Source organism: Podarcis raffonei, chromosome 1 (genome assembly GCF_027172205.1).
Source record: "Podarcis raffonei isolate rPodRaf1 chromosome 1, rPodRaf1.pri, whole genome shotgun sequence".
NCBI classification, from domain to species: domain Eukaryota; kingdom Metazoa; phylum Chordata; class Lepidosauria; order Squamata; family Lacertidae; genus Podarcis; species Podarcis raffonei.
Window position 1 is genome coordinate 47422949 of NC_070602.1, and position 18633 is coordinate 47441581.

At 43.7% G+C, this 18633-nt stretch overlaps 1 protein-coding gene across 3 annotated transcripts in view; it reads right to left on the minus strand.

Moving 5' to 3' along the window:
- Positions 1-5729: 5729 nt before the first annotated feature.
- Positions 5730-18633, minus strand: part of GALNT16 (polypeptide N-acetylgalactosaminyltransferase 16) — a 142192-nt gene continuing 129288 nt past the window's right edge. For 2 of the 3 annotated variants that reach the window (XM_053385044.1, XM_053385041.1), the window contains exons 14-15: positions 15911-16027; positions 5730-6628 (exon numbers count right to left, since the gene is read on the minus strand). In XM_053385044.1, coding sequence (XP_053241019.1) covers positions 6491-6628; positions 15911-16027 — 255 coding nt within the window. In that variant the 3' untranslated portion in view covers positions 5730-6490. Of the gene's footprint in view, positions 6629-15910; positions 16028-18633 lie in introns of those variants that run through there. The other variant, XR_008330024.1, reaches the window with a different exon arrangement.

Here is an 18633-nt window from a genome sequence, read left to right on the forward strand (position 1 = left end):
TTCACCCTCCTCCCATACCTCCCCCCCAATATTTGCTGGCTAAGGCTGCTAGCTAAGCACTTCCTCTGCTGGTTAAGCATTTTCTCTGCTCAGTAAGCACCCCCTCCCACCTTCTTGTACACGTGTCTTTCTTTTGCTAGCTAAGCATTCCCTTCGTATCTCTTCTTATCTTGCATTACTTAAAGCAGAAGCAAAGCAGGAAACATCTTGCTAGTGGTTTTTAGTTGACAGCAGTTTTTGGCTAGGCAGGAAACGACCTTCTGACCTGTAGCTAGCATCAGCAGTTTCAGATAGCTGGTTAGACAGAAAACGGCCTCCTGACCTGTCTGATTTAGGCTTTGCAAATAACTGCATTTTTGAGTTTGAGCTTGTGTAGCCATCCTAGCAGAGTGCCGGAATTTACTATGTGTAGATAATATTAATGATTATCCGTTCCCCTCTCCCTTCATTCTTTGTTTGCCTCTTCCATGAGAGGTCTGGAGGGTGGCAACATGAGAATGGGTCTTTTCTGCAGTGGCTTGCTGCTTGTGGAATGCTCTCCCCAGGGAGGCTTGCCTCGCACCTTCATGACTTATCTTTAAGTGCTAGGCAAAGATGTTCCTCTTTTTCCAGGCCTCTGGCTAATTCAACAATCTATGTCCTCTTAAACTGTGTGTGGGAGGGTGTTGTTGTTTTTGTTATTGTGGCATGTATTTTTGTGTTTTTATATTGTAAAGTGCCCTGTGATCCTTGGATAAAGGTTGGTACAGAAATGAAATACAGTCGTACCTTGGTTCTCGAACAGCTTAGTTCTCGAACGTTTTGGCTCCCGAATGATCAAAACCTGGAAGTGAGTGTTCTGGTTTTCAAACGTTCTTTTGGAAGCCAAACATCCAATGGAGCTTCTGCAGCTTCCGATAGGCTGCAGGAGCTTCCTGCAGCCAATCAGAAGCTGCACTTTGGTTTTCGAATGTTTTGGAAGTTGAACGGACTTGCAGAACATATTCCGTTCGACTTCCAAGGTATGACGGTAATAAATAAGTATTTTAAAAAGCAATGTCTTAGGAGTACTAAAGGCTAAGCAAGTAATCAATCTTTATTCATTACACTCTATTTGTTTATCAGTGGACTGATTACATTTACGTCCCACCTTTCCTCCATGGGGCTCAGCATAGTTCTTCTCCTCCCCATTTATCCTCACAGCAACCCTGTGAGGTAAATTAGGCTAAGATTGAGTGACCGGCCCCAGGCCACCCAGTGAGTTTCATGGCAAGTAGGGGAAAAACTGCAATGTAAGAGTTTTTCCCATGACCTAATCTCCAAAAAAATGTTCCCCAAAATCTTAAGAACACATGTACATAGGAGCAAAATGTTAAAAGTGAAGGAGAGCCGCTGAAAAAACATGTAAAAACATGTTTACATGCCTCAGCCTAAGTTTGTGAATCCAAATTTCTCCCCAAGAGATTCTACATAGACAATGCAAAATGCATCACTGTTTGGTATCTAAAATGTAATGCATCTTTCAAGTCTTCAGCAGACTTTATTTTGAAGTTAACCGCTGATAAAAACTAATCAAAACAGAGGTGTAGGAAAGGTCAATCCAGTTTAAAGCCAGGAAATTCCACATGGGTGTTTATAATAGTAATTTAGCACGGGTACAAGCTCCTTTACATAAGACTGCATTCTTTTTGTGTACTCCTGATGCTGTGCTCATGTTAACTTCAGGTACCTTACTGAGGCTGTCGTGTCTTCTGTGTCCATGTTCAAAGCGCACTTTGTGCTGTGATAAATGTGTCCATCTGCCAGTTTGAAATGAATAAAGTTTGCAGTGATGCTCCATTTGAGAAACTCTCCACCTCGTGCTGAATCCTAAATCTGCCTGCACATTTCTTTTTCATGCCTAGACCCTTGGAACTACTGCCGGGTCTTTTAGTGGCAGCTAAAGCTGGTGTAACATTGAGCTATCACTGGAGGTGTGAATTTACAGCTGCAGAGGCGCCTTCCCGTGGTAGTTGCAGTCCCAGAAGTAATCCAGTGCTGAAGCGTTAATGCAAATGCAGCCTAAGATGGAACCCAATTAAAATGCTGAAACACATTTTCAGAAGTGGAGTTTATTCCAGCATCCTGACACGTTCTGCTACATGCTTTGGTTAGGGAAAGGGGGGAAACAAACCTGCGTCCACATAAATTACTTTTGGCAAAGTGCATTTTAATGAAAGGAGAGGAGAAAACAAAGCCTTCCAAAAGGATTTCTGGACAGCATTTTTGGCTCCTGTTAAATAAATCCTGCTAATTCCCCATTCTGCACATCCAATTACACTGGATAAGATTTCATTAAATCTTTTAAAAATCCCTATTCCACCTTTTCCTGGTAATGAAATCACTTGTCATTGTTTCATTCTGACTGCATATTTCACAAGCTGAAGGCTACACTCAGCCCCTCTACTTAAAACACTGTAAGGCTTTCTTGGGCGGGGGGAGGTCTTTGTCATGGAAGGTGGCTTCCCTAGACAAGCATCCCCTGCTGGACCAGAAACCCCAGCCCCAAATCAGATGCTGGATTCCTCCCTGTATCCAGCATTCAGACTTCTGTCTGTGATCCCCAACACACAGAATAATGGACACAGCACCTAACAGGTGGTTAGGGATGCCAACCTGCTGAGTATCTTAACACAGCTACTCTTTCCCCCCACTCCGGACAGGGCTTGGATTTAGACCTTCAGAGAAGACGCACAGCACTATCTTAGCTGACTATGCCTGCCACCTGCTGCTCAGCCAGAGGACTGCAAACCCAGGTGTGTTTCTCAATCAGGGTCTTTAAAGGAATGTCACAGGAAGTAGTAGTATATTATGTTGATTTTGTAACGATAGAGGAGGGCCATTTTGGAAACACCTTGATTTTATTTGAAATTGAAAAGCAGTGTTTGAATCCTGGGGCATGGATTGTGCTGGGGACTTTTAGCACCACCTAGCAATTTAAATGGCTTGATATTAAGACACGTAATCTTCACTTAAGCAGTGATGTGAGCATACAAGTCTTTGCAACTGTCAGGCTACAACTTAGGAAAAGGGGAAATCCTTGCTTTTTGTTAGCAGATGCATAGAAGTTAAAAACAGAGTAATTTCTCCTTTTATGGCGGAAAGACTCATACTGAAAGCAAGCCATAAAACTGACCGGTCTTACTGTTGCCCCTCATATTCACCCTGCTCTGATGTTAGCTCCAGCAGCGTGAGGCTTGGTTTTGATTTCCCTGCTAAATGAGCCATACTTCTTGAGTGCCTCTAATGTGATCCGAAAATCTCTCATTACCTCTGAAAGCTTCCCAAATCCCACTGTTGTGATCCCTTAGAGTTGCCTGCTTAATGGCTGCAACAGACAATCATGGAGTCCCCCAAAGTTACAGTGAAGGTGACTTCACTTAGCTGTTTGCTTCCCAGCTCGAAGTAACAGAGAAACAGCAGCATCAGATGCAGACAGTAGCGAATGCCCCTTTCCAAGTGCTTACTTCCTCAACAGGGCCATCTCAGCAGCTGCCCCTCTTCAGAAGTCTCCTCTACCTCCAGATATAAGGACTCGCACACAATCACACACCTATACTCTTTCTACATGCAGGTTTAATAGACAGAAACTGATACGGCACAGTTCTCTCACATGATTCTACCACCTTAGGGCCAATTCAGACATGCATGATTACTTATCAACATCATGCAGAGAATTTAATGTCTGAAGTGTTCACATTTTAAGTCTCTGAGTGCTCATTACACAGTTCCAGCAACAAGTGGAATGTATGATGCCATGGTTGAAAAGATCTCAACTTGGTGCCATATACAGAAACTGCATGAAATTGTGATCAATTTAGCTTTCATATTAATGTATTTGCGTGGTGTTACATATATAGCCAAGGATCCTGGTTTAAAACAAACAATTCCTAACTCATGGTTCAAAGCTGGCCTCTTGAGCAATTAACCATTGCTTTAAACCAGAATCCCTGGTTTGTTTATAACGCTAATTTGAGATTTCAAAAGTGAACTAAACTTGGCAGAAGCCCAGTCAGATGGGGAGAAAGAGGGGGGAAGCATGAGAGCCGATGCTTCATTCCAGACTCATAGATATTCATCCTTCTGCTAAATCATGGTTTAATGTTACGAGACCTCTTTAATGTGAACCAGACCTCTTGGTAGTGAAGACCTCTGGTATAAGGTGACCACATGAAGGACTCTTTAGGACATTGCAGGGCCTATACTAATGTCAGCATGCAGGCAGCACCTCAGTTCTCTGAGATGACACAGACTTGACAGGCAAACAGTGGTACTGCTGTGCCAAGGTACAATTCACTAACATGAGTCTTGCAACAGTCATGCAGGCCATGACTTTCTCTCCTGCTGTTCCCATTCAAGTATAATTCAAACCATGTGGAAGAGGCCATGGTCCCTCTCGTTAGCATTCTCTTAAAGGGAACCATGTTTGCACAAAAGGGTCTGCTCTCGAAACTGGTTTAGATCCTGGGAACATATACACACCAGAATTCATGTTGAGTTGCCATATGGGTTGCATGTCAACACTGAGCTCATGCAACCTATGCAGTGATGCAGGTCAGTTGCACAGTACCATGCAGCTCATCTGAGACTTGATATTGTGCATGTTAACTCAACAGTAAGTCCCACTGGGTGGTATTCAACTCAAGGATTTCCATTTGTGCAATGGGGTTGCTGCCCCCCCCACATTCCCAGCGTCCTTCCCAAATGTTCTCCAGAGGGCTGTGGAATTGATTTAGGGGACACACCGGGGGAGAAGAGGGGCAGGACATTCCGTTGCTCAAGCAGAAGTCCTTGAACTAAGAGAACATTCAAGTAACACCACTCTGGCTGTGATCCAATGACTTCAATGGGCTTATTCCCACACAGATATCGACAGGAGCACAGTCTTAGTTGGGTGCACTGCAGTCACAAGCTTTCAGCCAGTAGCAAAGGGGCAAAGTGCTAGTCTCTAAGTCTGCTGGGAAAAGTGACGGGATCAGGAGGAAGTCAGCAAATGGTCCGAGTTCATGTTTTACACTCCAGGGAGGAAAAAAGTAAATAAACACAACCCAGCAAAGTTGGCCTTATCTCGTGCGAGGATGCAAAAGTCTGGCTTTGGTCTCGGGAACAGGCTGTGAAGCAACTCCTTAGGTCTTAAGAAGGAAAGTCAGTTCTGTTTGATTTGTTAACATGGGCCAGGCACAAGAGCACAGCTTGACCATTTGGGCATCGGTTCTTCAGCACAAGCTGTGCTTACAAGAATATGGTAAATAATATAATGGGTTGCTTTTTGCATGTGACTGTATCTCTCATGCATGTTAGTGAAGGCAGAAGGGAATGATTTTTGTTCTCTTCTGAGTCCTTCAAGCCCTTTCGCTTAGCACAGAAAGCACCAACACTTTTAACACAGGCTGTCAGGGTAATGTCATTGAATGCTTCTGGATGAGACTTAATGGATGGTTCCCTAGCAGCTGCTGCCTCACATTTATCAGTCTCAAGAGTGACCTCCAATAACCTATCCACTATAGCTTAGGCATTCATTTTCTGAACATTGTTTTCCTAGCGGTGGAAGAAAAGAGGTAAAGACAGTACTAAACAACAAAAAGCATCACTTATGCCGCATCTTCTGTAGGGGAAAAGGGGACCTTTTGTCCATGTGCTTTTCAGACAGCGTTTGTGCTTCCGGACTCATTTTAAAAAATAAAAATAAAATAAAAAATACCAACAGACCATTTAGCCAGTTGGGGTTTTAAGTTTCTTACTGCAATGTACCATCAACCCTATCAAAAACAGCAAAACAAGAAGCCATACAGAGAATCTCTGCGATGAATTATATTAACACACGCCAGTGAGGAACCAAACACAGAAACGAAACGAAAAACAACAATAAAGACCCTAGCTGCTGCTTCTTTCATCCCCCACCCCCCACAATTAGGCATCTCCCAATAACTTAGCCACAACAATTCTTGCTAGTTTTCTCATACAGCTTTTTTGTACAACACACATGCAAAATGAGAAGTGATGTCAGGTCGAAATGCCAGTGAAGCCAAACAAATACACCAGGAGTTCATATTAAGCGTTGTCACAGACATCCATTGCGACAACTCCATGGGGCCAGAGAGCACAAGTTTCCCTGGAGAGAAAGGAATGGAGGAGAGGAGAAGAGTTGTCAGTCAGTCTTAGTCACACCTAAGTCTGGGCTGCTGGGCTGCACCCTTCCCAAGCCGTGAGCTGCTGTGGAGCTTCTTATGGAGTTACTCACAGAGTGGAAACAGCTAGCAGGTGGGCTATTTCCAGGGATCTTTCCATATATTTCGGAGTGCTTCGTTAATGGATCCAAAAACACTGACATTTCAACTGAAATAGTTATCGGCTGAGGCTCACAATCAAAATACTTAAGGGTTTAAAGATAATCAAACTTCATCTCCCACCCTAACCCCTTCCATTCCCAAGAGTCTCATGCAAAAGCATCAGAGAAGTTGCCCGGCAACCATCATGTGGCTTGAAGCAGCTGCCATTGTTGGCCCAGTATGTCTGACTGGCAGATGTTGGTCACTAGTCTGCTGGACTGGCTTTCTAAGCAAAGGCCACTGACGAAGTGCTGGATGAAGTTGCCTTTCATCTTCCATTTCTGTGAGAGGAAAGAAGGGAAGGAAGACAAAGAACAACATCAAGCGATTTAACCTGACCCTGTCTTTACTTAGTTTCTTGCTTGTTATGTTTAAAGCACACAGCTGTGTCTGTGATGCTACACACTCAAGAAGTGCTAAATAAATCGTATTTGTTCATGGTGTTATTTAGTGTCACCATTTTGAATTTCTGGCATGTGCATGACAGTTTCAGAGCTTTCCCCTTCTAATTCAGTAGCACATCTCTGTGAGAAAGGTATCCCCCGTCTCTAATGATTACAAGAGTCACAGCACTATGCCATGCACACTCACCACAGAGCAAGTCCCACAGAAATCTTATTTCTGAGTAAACATGCATAGAATTGCATCTGTCAGTATGAGGCTTGGGGCATCAAGGATGACCTGATTAAGGGGGTGGAACAAGTGGTGAAGGCATCAGACATTTGGATCATTGGGATTCTGACTGGGAGTGGGGATGACTGGCAACCAATCCTCTAGCTTTTGGAATCACATATATTTTGTACAATCAGTGGCATTGGGCTGCTTCCCCCCCCCCTCCTCCCAGCAGATTCTCTATTCTCTTTTTCCTCTTGTGAATTGCCTCCAGCAAAATTTCCATGTCTTGACTTGGGGCTACTTCTTACGAGGCAATTTATTTTTAGGCACTGCTACCCAAGTTCTAAAATACCGAAGTGTTGCTTGGATTAGTTAGGATAAGCACACGAGTATAAATCAAACCCCCCACACTTTCAAATGTTTTTGAGTGGACCCAATGGTTTCCTAGTCATCACTGACACACATTTATTCACATGGACACTTCACGACTGAGATAATGTGCAAGCATTTTGTACCTGGATATGTGTTATCTGAGTGCAAAGCCTCTTATAAGAAGATGCAGCCCTGAACAGGTAAGTGCACCTATTATCTCTTGGTTCAGCAGTCAGGCGGTCAGGCGCAATGTGTGCACAAACTCTAAGTTTCTTTTAAGCTAAGGACAGTCTGGCTTATTAATATAAAAACCAGTAATTTATGTGACCAAGTGTCATTTTCTGCCCTCCCCTACAGCTATGGCTCAGCTCACTTACCCAAGCCATTCTATGCTTATTTGCTTTGTAAGTGGCATTTTGTAGTGTGTACACATTTCTGGTCTTGTGGCGTATGGTGGTGCAAACCATTGATCTATTAAGGGCTAGTGGGTGGACAGTTGATTCTGCCAGACAGCAGGGACTTGGCCATGGCTTGCTTCCAACTGCATGATTCCATTTTTTAGTACAGGGCAAAGATGGGCAATCTGTGGTCCTCCGGATATTGTTGACGTCCAACTCCCATCACCCTTGATCATTGGCCATGAGAGTTGGAGTCCAGCAACATCCCTGTTATAGGTTCTTATAGCACATGAAATTAGACCCTCTCGCCTCCCCAAACATAGCTGCTTGGTGTTTTAACTAGTCCTGTGTGCTTAGAAGCCAGCTAGCATGACAAAATGAAATGCTCAATAAAGTAACAACATAGTCTAGCTATGAGAACTCCCTAATGCCAATTCTGTGGCACATTAGAGGAGACTGCTCAGCAGTTGAACGGGCTGAACCTTCCCAATGGCTCGTCTTTCCCCTCTTGCTTCTTCAGGTATAAATGAGGGCCAGGGTGCTCTTAGAAACTTGACCACTCAGGGATATTAAATTGCTATTTGTCTCAGCTGCTTGACTGATGAGGGCAAAAAGGGACAGGCTCCAACCCCATGGCACATCCAGGTAGGAAATGCTGAGAGCTAGCAGCTCCACCCAGGCAGCTTGGCCCCTTAAAATTCACGCTAGCACACAGTACGCATTCATAACGGGCAATGCTTCTCAGGTTGACAAGCTGAACAGTTTTAGACAACCAAGACATATGCCGTAGGTTGTAGGGTAACCAGCAAATGTCCAGATGTTAAAATCTATAAACACTTGAAGTAAAGGCTTCATTAGCCATTATCATTAGTTCATTTTCTTGGAAGTACCACCTGCTACACCTGATTTCCTTTGGCAAGATCATTATTTGTCTTGAATCGATTGTGCCGTCTTCAAAGCACTCTGCCTGCTGCCACGTTACGGAATCATTTAATGATTTAACATTGGCATCCTATACATTGATATTTAACCCACTTTCACGATCGGACTCCTTCAGTTCTGTTGGTGGCCTGATCATATCTCCCATACAAGCAGAACTACCTAGTACAGCAACAGTGTGCAGGAAGGTGGTGAAGAATGAGAGAGAGAATTAAAACTCTCCACAAAATCCAAGATGGGGCCCCCTTTCTAACAAACCTATCTCAGTAGCCCCTTTTTATATGGTAAGGTTGTGTAAGTACCAGGTGTTCTCTTTGTGATGATTTGAAGGACACCCGGTATCTGCTCTGCAAACACTTTGGAATCTGTAAAAGAATAGGGTTACCACGCTGAACGTTAGGCAGCTACTATTCTTCCGGGAAGGGAGGTACCATTCTGATGACCAAAAGTGGCATGTGTGATTTGCAGAACAATGGGCTTGGTGAGGTGGAGAGCTTCAAACGTGTCCACTTTAGCACTAGTTCCCTGTTGTGGTTTTTTCCCCCCTTTTGCCATCACGTCCAAAATTGGTGTAGTCTTGGGAGGGACTCCCAAAAAGATTTGCTGGGGGTGGGGACTAGTCCTTGCCTGGAGGCAGTGAGTATAGACCTCTGATCTAGAGGCAGTGGGAGAGGATGAAATGTTTTCATTAAGCTTAGCCTGGTAGGCCAGCTGTAGACTTTCCTGGAGAAGACAGTCACTTAGTAACTCTTAAAAGAGCTCAGAAATTTCAGCCAGTTCAGAATGCCACTGTCTGACTAATAACAGGTGCTGACTTGGCAGGGTATATTAATCTGATACCATTTCGCTAGAATTGGTTGCCTATTTGTTCCCAACCTCAATTCAAAGTGCTGGCTCTTATTTTTAAAGCTCCAAGTCAGGAGTGGGGGACCTCTGGTCCTCCAGCTGTTGCCAAACTACAACTCCCATCAGCCTCGGCAAGCCTGGCCAATGGCCAGGGATGATGGGAGGTTGCAGTTCAGCAACATCTGGAGGGTGGAAGCTTCCTCAGGAGGGTCCCCATAACTGCTTTTAGTGGACTAGGACTACAGTGCCTGGAGAGCCACCTTTCCCTGTGTGTCAGCCCCCTCCCTATCTCAGATCAACAGATAGTCTTTTGACAAGATTGTGGTGGGTTAGACTTAATCATCCTGGTACTCTTTACTGTCTGTAAGGGGACCAGCTGTGATTTGTCAAGCTCTTCCATTGTACAGAGATTGCCGTCAATGGTAATTAGCCAGGGATGTTTCCCTTCCTTTGGCCCCCAGCAGCATCCTGGCCCCTTTGAGAGACCCATGTATCATGCTGTTTTTCTGGACTAGAGGCCCACTGATCTGTAAACCTCTTTAAGTAGGATTGATATCCCTCGCTCATTCCTTAGCAGTGGCTTGCAGCTGCAGCAGGGCACCCAGCTAGCATTTTCTCCCGCTAATGAACGACACCAAACGATAGAAACTCCTCTATTAATTGCACAACTTGAAAGCACAGCGGTTGTATCAACAGAATCTTTTTCAGTCGTTCCGATTCAACAGAATGGTAAGGTGAGAGAGGGCACAAGAGTGAGAACAGAGGGCAGGGATGACATGTAGGGAACTGTATTACCACAATTATTGCACCTTGTAATTAGTTAGCTGTAAATGGCGGGCTTGGTTTTATTAACCTCCCACCCCCACCCCGTCACACACATCCAGGTTTGCCACTGCATTTTCCAGGACACGGCCCAAAGAGCAGTAATGTCACTGTACAAGACACAGCTTCGTTTGAAATTTCACATCTGATGGCTTGAGTTATTAAAAATAACCCAGCCTTGGGCCAGCAGAGTGGAGATGAGATCTTCCATAGCAAAAAGGAAGAAAGAAGAAAGCATTCAAGTTTGACCTTGGCTAATATTGTAGGTCTGAATCATGCATGCAAACTGGGTGGCTGTTTGCCAGCCTGTGGGCCCAGATCTACATCAACATTTCTCAAACACTGGGCCTTGCTGAAATGGTGTCTCCTCAATGTGAGGACCAGCAATTCCCCACATACTGAGTAAAGGTGGTTGGGAGAAAGGGATGTTTAGGAGCAGGGAGGGAAAATAGGCCCCCCCTCCTCTGAAGGGAAAGGGTCAGAGGCTGAATGGAAGAAAATTAGAAAAAGGTAAAACGTTGATCAGAGTTTTCCTTCTCCTAGATCAGCTACCTTCCCAGGTGGACACGGCCCATCTGCCCCTCACTTCTCTCTATACTAGCATGTGCAGAAACCGCATTAAAAACAAGTGTTCTGGAATCAAAGATTGTGTAATACATGGACTATAAATGCTAATCTCTCTCATTCCCACTTTGAAACCCCTTCACTTCAAGCTATGCACTAAATAAAACCAAAAGAATTTGAGCTGTGGGAAGCTAATGCCTACTAAAAAAAACAAGTACTATTCTGCTGCAGGGGTCACATTCAGAAAGGAATGTTTTCTCAGATTATTATAAAGTAGATGCTGATCCAAGCACCTGAAAATCTCTGTATGTGTGTGTCTGCAATGGCAATCTGTCTGTTCCTGTAGCGTTCCATTTCCCCCTCTCTGGAAGCAAGCAACAGAAGAAACCGCATGATAAACTTCCATCACTTTCCGCTAGCAACTAATGTTTCACACCCAATTGGTCCATAACAAAATAAGATTTTCAGAATATTTGGGAGTAGTTGTCACTCTCCTCCTCCTCCTCCTCCTCCTCCTCTTCTTCTTCTTCTTCTTCTTCTTCTTCTTCTTCTTCTTCTTCTTCTTCTAGTACCCAGATACTCATCTAACATAGAATAATTACTCCTCAATATGGCAATTAAGTCATTCCAGTGCAACTAATATAGCAGGTTAAAAAAAACACCACTTACGGATAACACTTCAGAAATATAGCAAAAATATTTTTAATGGAAGAACAATTCTCCATTGTCCCAATTCTTACATAAAAAGAAAATGTAAGAAATTTGGACTTTTTAAGAATCATCATCTTTGCCTTGTGACAAACATAAACCAAGTAGAAAAGCTGACCAAAAATAGGATTGTTTGACTAGCCAATAGATTTATTATAATTATAAGATTTCTTACTCAATATAAAAATAGAATATTAAAACAATTTATGCTAAGAATAAGGTGGATTCTAACATGTATCTATTTCCAGTGCCAAAGACTAAGGTGAAGAGATGTTCCTTCCGCGCATGTCAGAAGATATACAAGGAACTCTGCCTCTTGGCATCAGGCAGGAAATTTCACTGTACTCTTTTCAACACCAACTTAAAATATGTTTGTTTAGGTGAGCCTAGCCAGACATGTAGAAGTTGCATGTGTTTTATTTCCTTTTAGCTACTGCAGATTTTAATCATCTTTTGGATATTTTTTCAATACCTGCTTTTATTTTTGATTCTAACATTTTGCCAAATAACGTAAATCATAGAATTGTAGAATTGTAGAGTTGGAAGGGACCCCTGCAATGCAGGAATCTCAGCTAAAGCACCCATGACAGACAAAATAAATGAATGAATGAAGATGCCAGACACGTGTCTGCAAGGAGGGGAGTCCACAGTTTAGGGGCAGCAGGAAAGAATGCCCTCTCCCTTTGATAGAAAGATTGATATATAACTACCACATGTATGATTTTAAGCTATCCCTGGTGCTACTCTACTTTTGGTGCTATAATGTTGCTGTCCCCGCTCAGTGCTATTGACATCTTATCTGGTCCCCACAAAAGGGATTCTGCTTCACTTGTTTATTCATCTGCCACAGTTGCTGATAAAAGGGGGGAATGTGCGTTAAAAATTGCAAAGGGTATTTTTGTACATCAGTGCTAGAATGAGAATGTCTTTTTAAAGTATCTATCTATGTAAAAAGGGGGATGCTGGTACTCATATGTTGATAAAAGTGTCATGGATGCTAGCGCAAAATGTCTGCCACAGGCAGCAGAAAAAACAGTGCTAGTAGTCCCTACCAGTGAGTGCTGTCAGAAAAAAAGCTGTTGTGTGTGTGTGGTGTAGTAGTTAAGAGTGGTAGACTCGTAATCTGGGGAATCGGGTTCGTGTCCCTGCTCCTCCACATGCAGCTGCTGGGTGACCTTGGGCTAGTCACACTTCTCTGAAGTCTCTCTGCCCCATTCACCCCACAGAGTGTTTGTTGTGGGGGAGGAAGGAAAAGGAGAATGTTAGTCGCTTTGAGACTCCTTCGGCTAGTGATAAAGTGGGATATCAAACCCAGACTCTTCTCTTCTTCTTCTTTAAACAAACATGTCCAGCTGTGAGACTTTCAGCATTAGGGGGAGTAGGATTGGGGAAGCTTCACTGTGCTGGTGTTTCTGCACAAGTACAGTGGCCAAGACTTGGGGGTCCCCCTTGCCTCCCACCCTTAGAACGGTAGCTTTTTCCTGGGATGCTTTGCTTAGCTCTTAATTGGTCCATCCATAACCCAGCTTATTTCAACACATTGCCACTATTTTCAGAGTCTGTCCGATGGAGTTTTCAGGGTCTAGTTTGTCAGCCACAGCACATCAGTGGCAGCCTGATACAAACCGCATGAGATCTACCAACTGTGGAACATTGCCATATATTTTGGGGAAATTTTGGTACTGTGTTTAATAATTGTTATTTTTGTACAGTACAGTATATGTCTGTGTTGTATCAAATGCTTATTGTGGAGGGCTTTATTTGCATCATGTCATATGGTTACTTGCACTGCTGTTGTGATAGAAATTAGAAGCACTGCTATAAAGCAGCACTTTTAAATGAAGTGAAGCCAATGGGGGAGCTCCAGGAATCCAGTGATTTGGGAAGGATGCCATCTGAGATTCTTAAGAATGATGGAGAAAAAGGCTAGTGAAAAATAATAAAATCAACAGACACAAGCCCAATGCTATATCCACAACGTCTATTTCCTTTCCAGGCCAAAACAGGATTAGCTTACTTTTTCACTTTAGCCCCCTTTTTGCCCTGGTCAGTTCCTGAGATGAGTTTTGAGTTTGGGCACACATACAAAAAGCAGCACAGGAATTGTTGTAGAAACATTCCTTGCTAAATGGCTCAAAATAATGAAGGCTAAAAAAATATATGAAAAAGAAGAACCATGCTTCTGAGCTTTTGGATTCCATTTGAATCCAGAAGACTGCAGAGTAATGGTCTCATATGCAAGCATGGCTCATTCATTGTTTCCATTTCAAAAAGGACACCAGCTAAGAGCTGCACGTGACAGAGACTTGGCTTCTTAGGCACAAGAGACAATGAAGGATGAGTTCTGCAGCAGCAGCAGCAGCAAGAGTTTGCTATGCCACAGGGAGGAAGATTTTGTGAAAGCACTTAAGAAGAAATTAGTGACCTAGTTCCAAAGCAGGCCGGTGTGCGTGTGTGGTCACCAGCAGAGGAGGAAGGTAGGCCTAGGCAAGAACAACTCACTGGGGACATTCACACAGCCCTAATTTCAACGGCAAGAGTTTATCCAGGGCATATGTGTTGTGACAGTTTTTATGGGCGCTCCCACATTAGCCAGAGCTCTTGGGAAGCTTGTGCTTATGTTCTCTTATGTGCAAGGTTTTAAAAGGAATTCTGTCCTTGTTTTTTGTTTTGTTTTTTAAAACAGAGACGTATAGGCAATTAGGAGTACCTGAACAGGTCGATACTGCTGGAGATGAAGGAGGGGCTGCACATATTTAGTTTAGACTTGTCAACTCCCTCATGCAGAACAGATTCATTCTGTGTCGCAGCTATTAATAGAAATAGAAAAACCTCCCATACCAGGAATTAGGAACCTTTTCTGATCTATGGGTTAGATGAAATCCCACCCCTACTTTCCATCCATTTAGCAGGTAGCAAACTGGGGTGTGTGTGTCAATTTTTGGAGGGGGACTGGAAGTATTCAGGGAGGCATTTTTCAATGGTTTCTCTCTTTTCTGCCCCTTTTCTTATTTAAAATCCCCTTGAGACTTCAAACTGTATTTTTGCTGCCACACATGCAAGTAGCTGCAGCAACAAACAGGGATGCTCTTAGAGACCACCAAAAAAGCAACAGTTATTTTGCTGTGACCTGGAACAACGCTTTGTCATGATATAGCACTGTTCCAGGGGTATCCTGGAGAAAAAATAGGAGCTGCCAGTCATGGTCACGATCTCTCCCTCTCCCTCCCCACAGCTCCCTTGAAATGCCGTAGCATAGTTTGAGAGGAGCTATAAATTGCAGGAGGGGTGGGGCGTGTAACCTGGCCACCTGTTGAGGGCTGCTACAAATAACTGTGCTTCAGCCACCCCACCTTCGGCAATAGCAAAAATACAGTTTATTATAGTAGGGTTATTCAGACACAAAAGTTGTTGAGCTTATAGCAATAGCCCCCCCCCCCCGCACTCTCGAGCTTGAGCCAGGGTTGTCTGCACCAGAGCCAGACCCTGAACAAGAGCCACACACACACTTAAAAACACACACCCCCCCCAAAATCCAGGGCATTTCCTTTAAAATGTAAAATTCCCCCCGGATGGGCATGTATGACCACTGGGAGTTCTCAGACATATTGCAACCCTATATTATAGTAGCTTTGGGGTAAAAAAAGGGAGGGGGGAGATAAGTCACTGCCACTCACTACCAGTTGTAAGTTGCATCACATAACCTTTCAGAAAGTTCTCCCCAAAATTCCACCCTCAATTTTGAGATACTCCCCTCCCCCCAAAAATTGAACCAGAAATTTGAAGCTGAGCCCTAGTTTTTAAAACTCACACAGGGAAGCAACCACTTTTTACCTTTTCTGACATAAGATATGGTATAGCAAAGCAACACGTTTCTGTATCCTTTTCTATAGAGTTGTACCAGTGACATGAACACATATTAGATATTACCTGTGCCATGAAGTGTGATGTGCAAACCAACCCCACCACTCCCGATACCTGTGCTGTATTGTGTCTTCTAAAATTGCTACTAGTGTTCTTTATTTATTCTTATTTTAAACGCCTTGGATGCCCCCCAAATGTTGTCTGACTCTAGCTCCCATCAGCCACAGTCAGCGTGGCCAGTGTGCTTTGGATGGCACTCATACCACACACACACACACACACACACACACACACACACACACACCAGCTTTATGATATCACCATGGATTGTATCCCATCTCCAGAGCCAAACCACCCTTATACAGTAATTTTTAAAACTAAACTACAATGGCACCACAATAAAACAGGGGAAGTGTGATTAAGGAAGCACTGTACCTGTCTGCCATCTTTCTGATTGCATGCCTCAATTGTGATCTGAGAGCCAGCGGAGAAAGAGGTGATTGAAAGACACTTGTCCTGCTGCCTGATTAAAGGGTCACTGAATATCCACTCCTTTGGAGGAAGAAGAAAAGAACACAGTTCAGTGATGGAAACACAATACCTCTTTCAGCCATCAAGTGCTCAGTGCATGTTGCTTTTGCTTGTAAGAAAAGGGCTGACTCAGACCTTTCTGTCACCTGAATTTCTCTATGCAATGGCCTTTGGGCATGCATGTACCTGTGATCGCAAGGACAAAGCATGGTGCGAACTAGCAGCAGGAGTCCACTTACTGCTTCAGAGGTTACTGAATCTGCAGCAGCAGCAGCTTTCAGTATAGAGGGGAAACATAGCAGGAAAAAGGCAAGAAACACTGCATATGTGAAGGACACTCAGTTTTGGAAACAGAGACTGAAATCCTGATATAGTTTGGGAAAGATTGGGCACTCAAAGAATTCAGGGTTCAAAAAAGAGCTTTTGAGGTGCGCTTCAAAGGATACTAATTGGCTCTCCCTCTTGCTAGACAACAGCTTGTCCAAGAATTTCAACCTTGGACAACCTTTTCCCATGATTGGCAGAGGTGGTAGGCCAGCGTGTGCAGGGAAACACCTTTCAGCCTAAGAGCCACATCCCCTTATGGAAAACCTCCCAGAGGCATGACAATAGTAGGTGGAAAACCTCCCAGAGGCATGACAATAGTGGGTGGGGCCAGAGGCACAGCTGAGCAGTGCAAGAGATATGCCTCTTACCTTCCATACAGTAGCCTTACCTTACAACAATCCAAAAACAGAGGGTTGTGTTTTTTTACATACAGTCCATACACCTCTTTCCATCTGGACCAGCAAGAGGCAATATCACAGTGCAAGGACACATTCCATGCAAGAGCATGCAAGGAAGGGACAGAATGGGACCAGTGAGAGGTGGGGCTTAGGGAGAGGCTTGCGGGGGGGGGGGCAAAGCCCGGGCACCGTCCCAAGAGTCTGATGGAGAGATAGGTAAGAACACATTCAACCCTTGGGCCTGAGCGTCCCCCCCCCCCACTTGCTTTTTCTAGAACAGGCCACAGTTTCTACTTATCTTCCCCAATAGGGAAAGTTATCAACCTTTTTTCTAAAACACGATTGTAGCTATTGTCTATGTTGGCAAAACATGCAATTTATCATTAGGGAGACAGCATAGACACCCACCAGTAACAAACACAGAGCAAGAGGGCAAGCCCACTTCATTGATTTACCCTCCCACCTAATAACCATCCTTCCCAACAGACAATTAACATTCGCCTTCTTCGCTGGGATAATTCCCAGGACAGAGATACAGTTCAATGAATTTCAGCAGTTTCAAACAATGACAAAATAGCACAGCAAGTCAAATCAAACAGCTTGTTGGACGCTGTCTGCAGGCTCCTTCCCAACCATTAACAGATGTGAGTGAGCCTTTGTTGGCATCCAGTATCCTACTGCGACCTTTTGCTGACTCAAGCTGCTTCCTTGCTATATGACAGCATCTGAATGAAGGGTTCCCGGTCGAGATTGTCAGCTGGAATAAATTCCTCAGAAGCCACTGAAGTTTAAAGGGTTTTGCAAAAAGCAAGATTCTGTAGCTACGTGTTATGTTTGTGGCTATTTACTATGCACTCCAATAGTTTGTTCTGTATTTTATTCTGTATTGTTCTCTTTCTGGGAACTAATTAAAAATATATTTTTTAAAAAGTGTAGAGGATTTTGCCACACATAGCATGAACCATTATGTTGCAGAGCAGTTCTATTATGAATGCCCATAAAGAATTATAAAGAAAGCAGCTACTATTTCAAGCCAATTTTGAGAGCATTTGCAACTGATTCTCATTCAACACAGAGGGGATTTGCTACCTACTCCAGAATAAGCAAAGCCAATATTTATTCACAAAGAAATTCCCCCCTGGGTGGCTTACAAACAAAACAATACTAATACATCATAATCAGCAATAGAAAAATATAATTTTGTTGCAAAAGGGAGAGGAAACACCCCCCTCCCAGAGATTTAAAACACCAATATAAAAACCTGGGTGAACGAAAAGGTCTTAGGCTGTGTACTTTGGATCCAATGCACTCACAGCACTGCTTTGGGAAGCAATGTCCATATAATGTTAACCACAATCCACATTTATCTATAGGGGTGTCAAAACTTTTTTCAAAGAGGGCCAGATTTGATGAAGTGAAGGGCCATGGGGGCCGACCAAAGGGCCAAGCAAGGTTGTTGACCTTTTTTTAGTATTGAAATTGTTGAGCTTTTTATAGGATTTTACCCTTTACCCCAGAAAATAAACTGCCACAGGGGCCGGATTAAACCGACCAGAGGACTGGATTAGGCCCCCCAAATGGACTTTGGACATGCCAGCTAGAGGAATCCAATGTCGCTGCATTTTAAACTGGCAATGTGTGCACAGCCTTAAACAGGATTTAGAGCAGTAAATTCTTTACAACAATCTGTCACCATAACTTCTAACTCCTACAACGTGCAGGATCTAATTCCGTGCCTTGCATTCTGTGGGATACTCTCCCCAGGGAAGTTTGCCTGGCGCCTTCATTATACACCTTTAGGCGCCAGGCAAAAACATTGCTTTTTAACCAGGCCTTTAGTAGTCGTTCTGATTGACATCCTATGCCCTTTTAAAATGTGGCTCTTTTTCGGGGGGGGGGGTG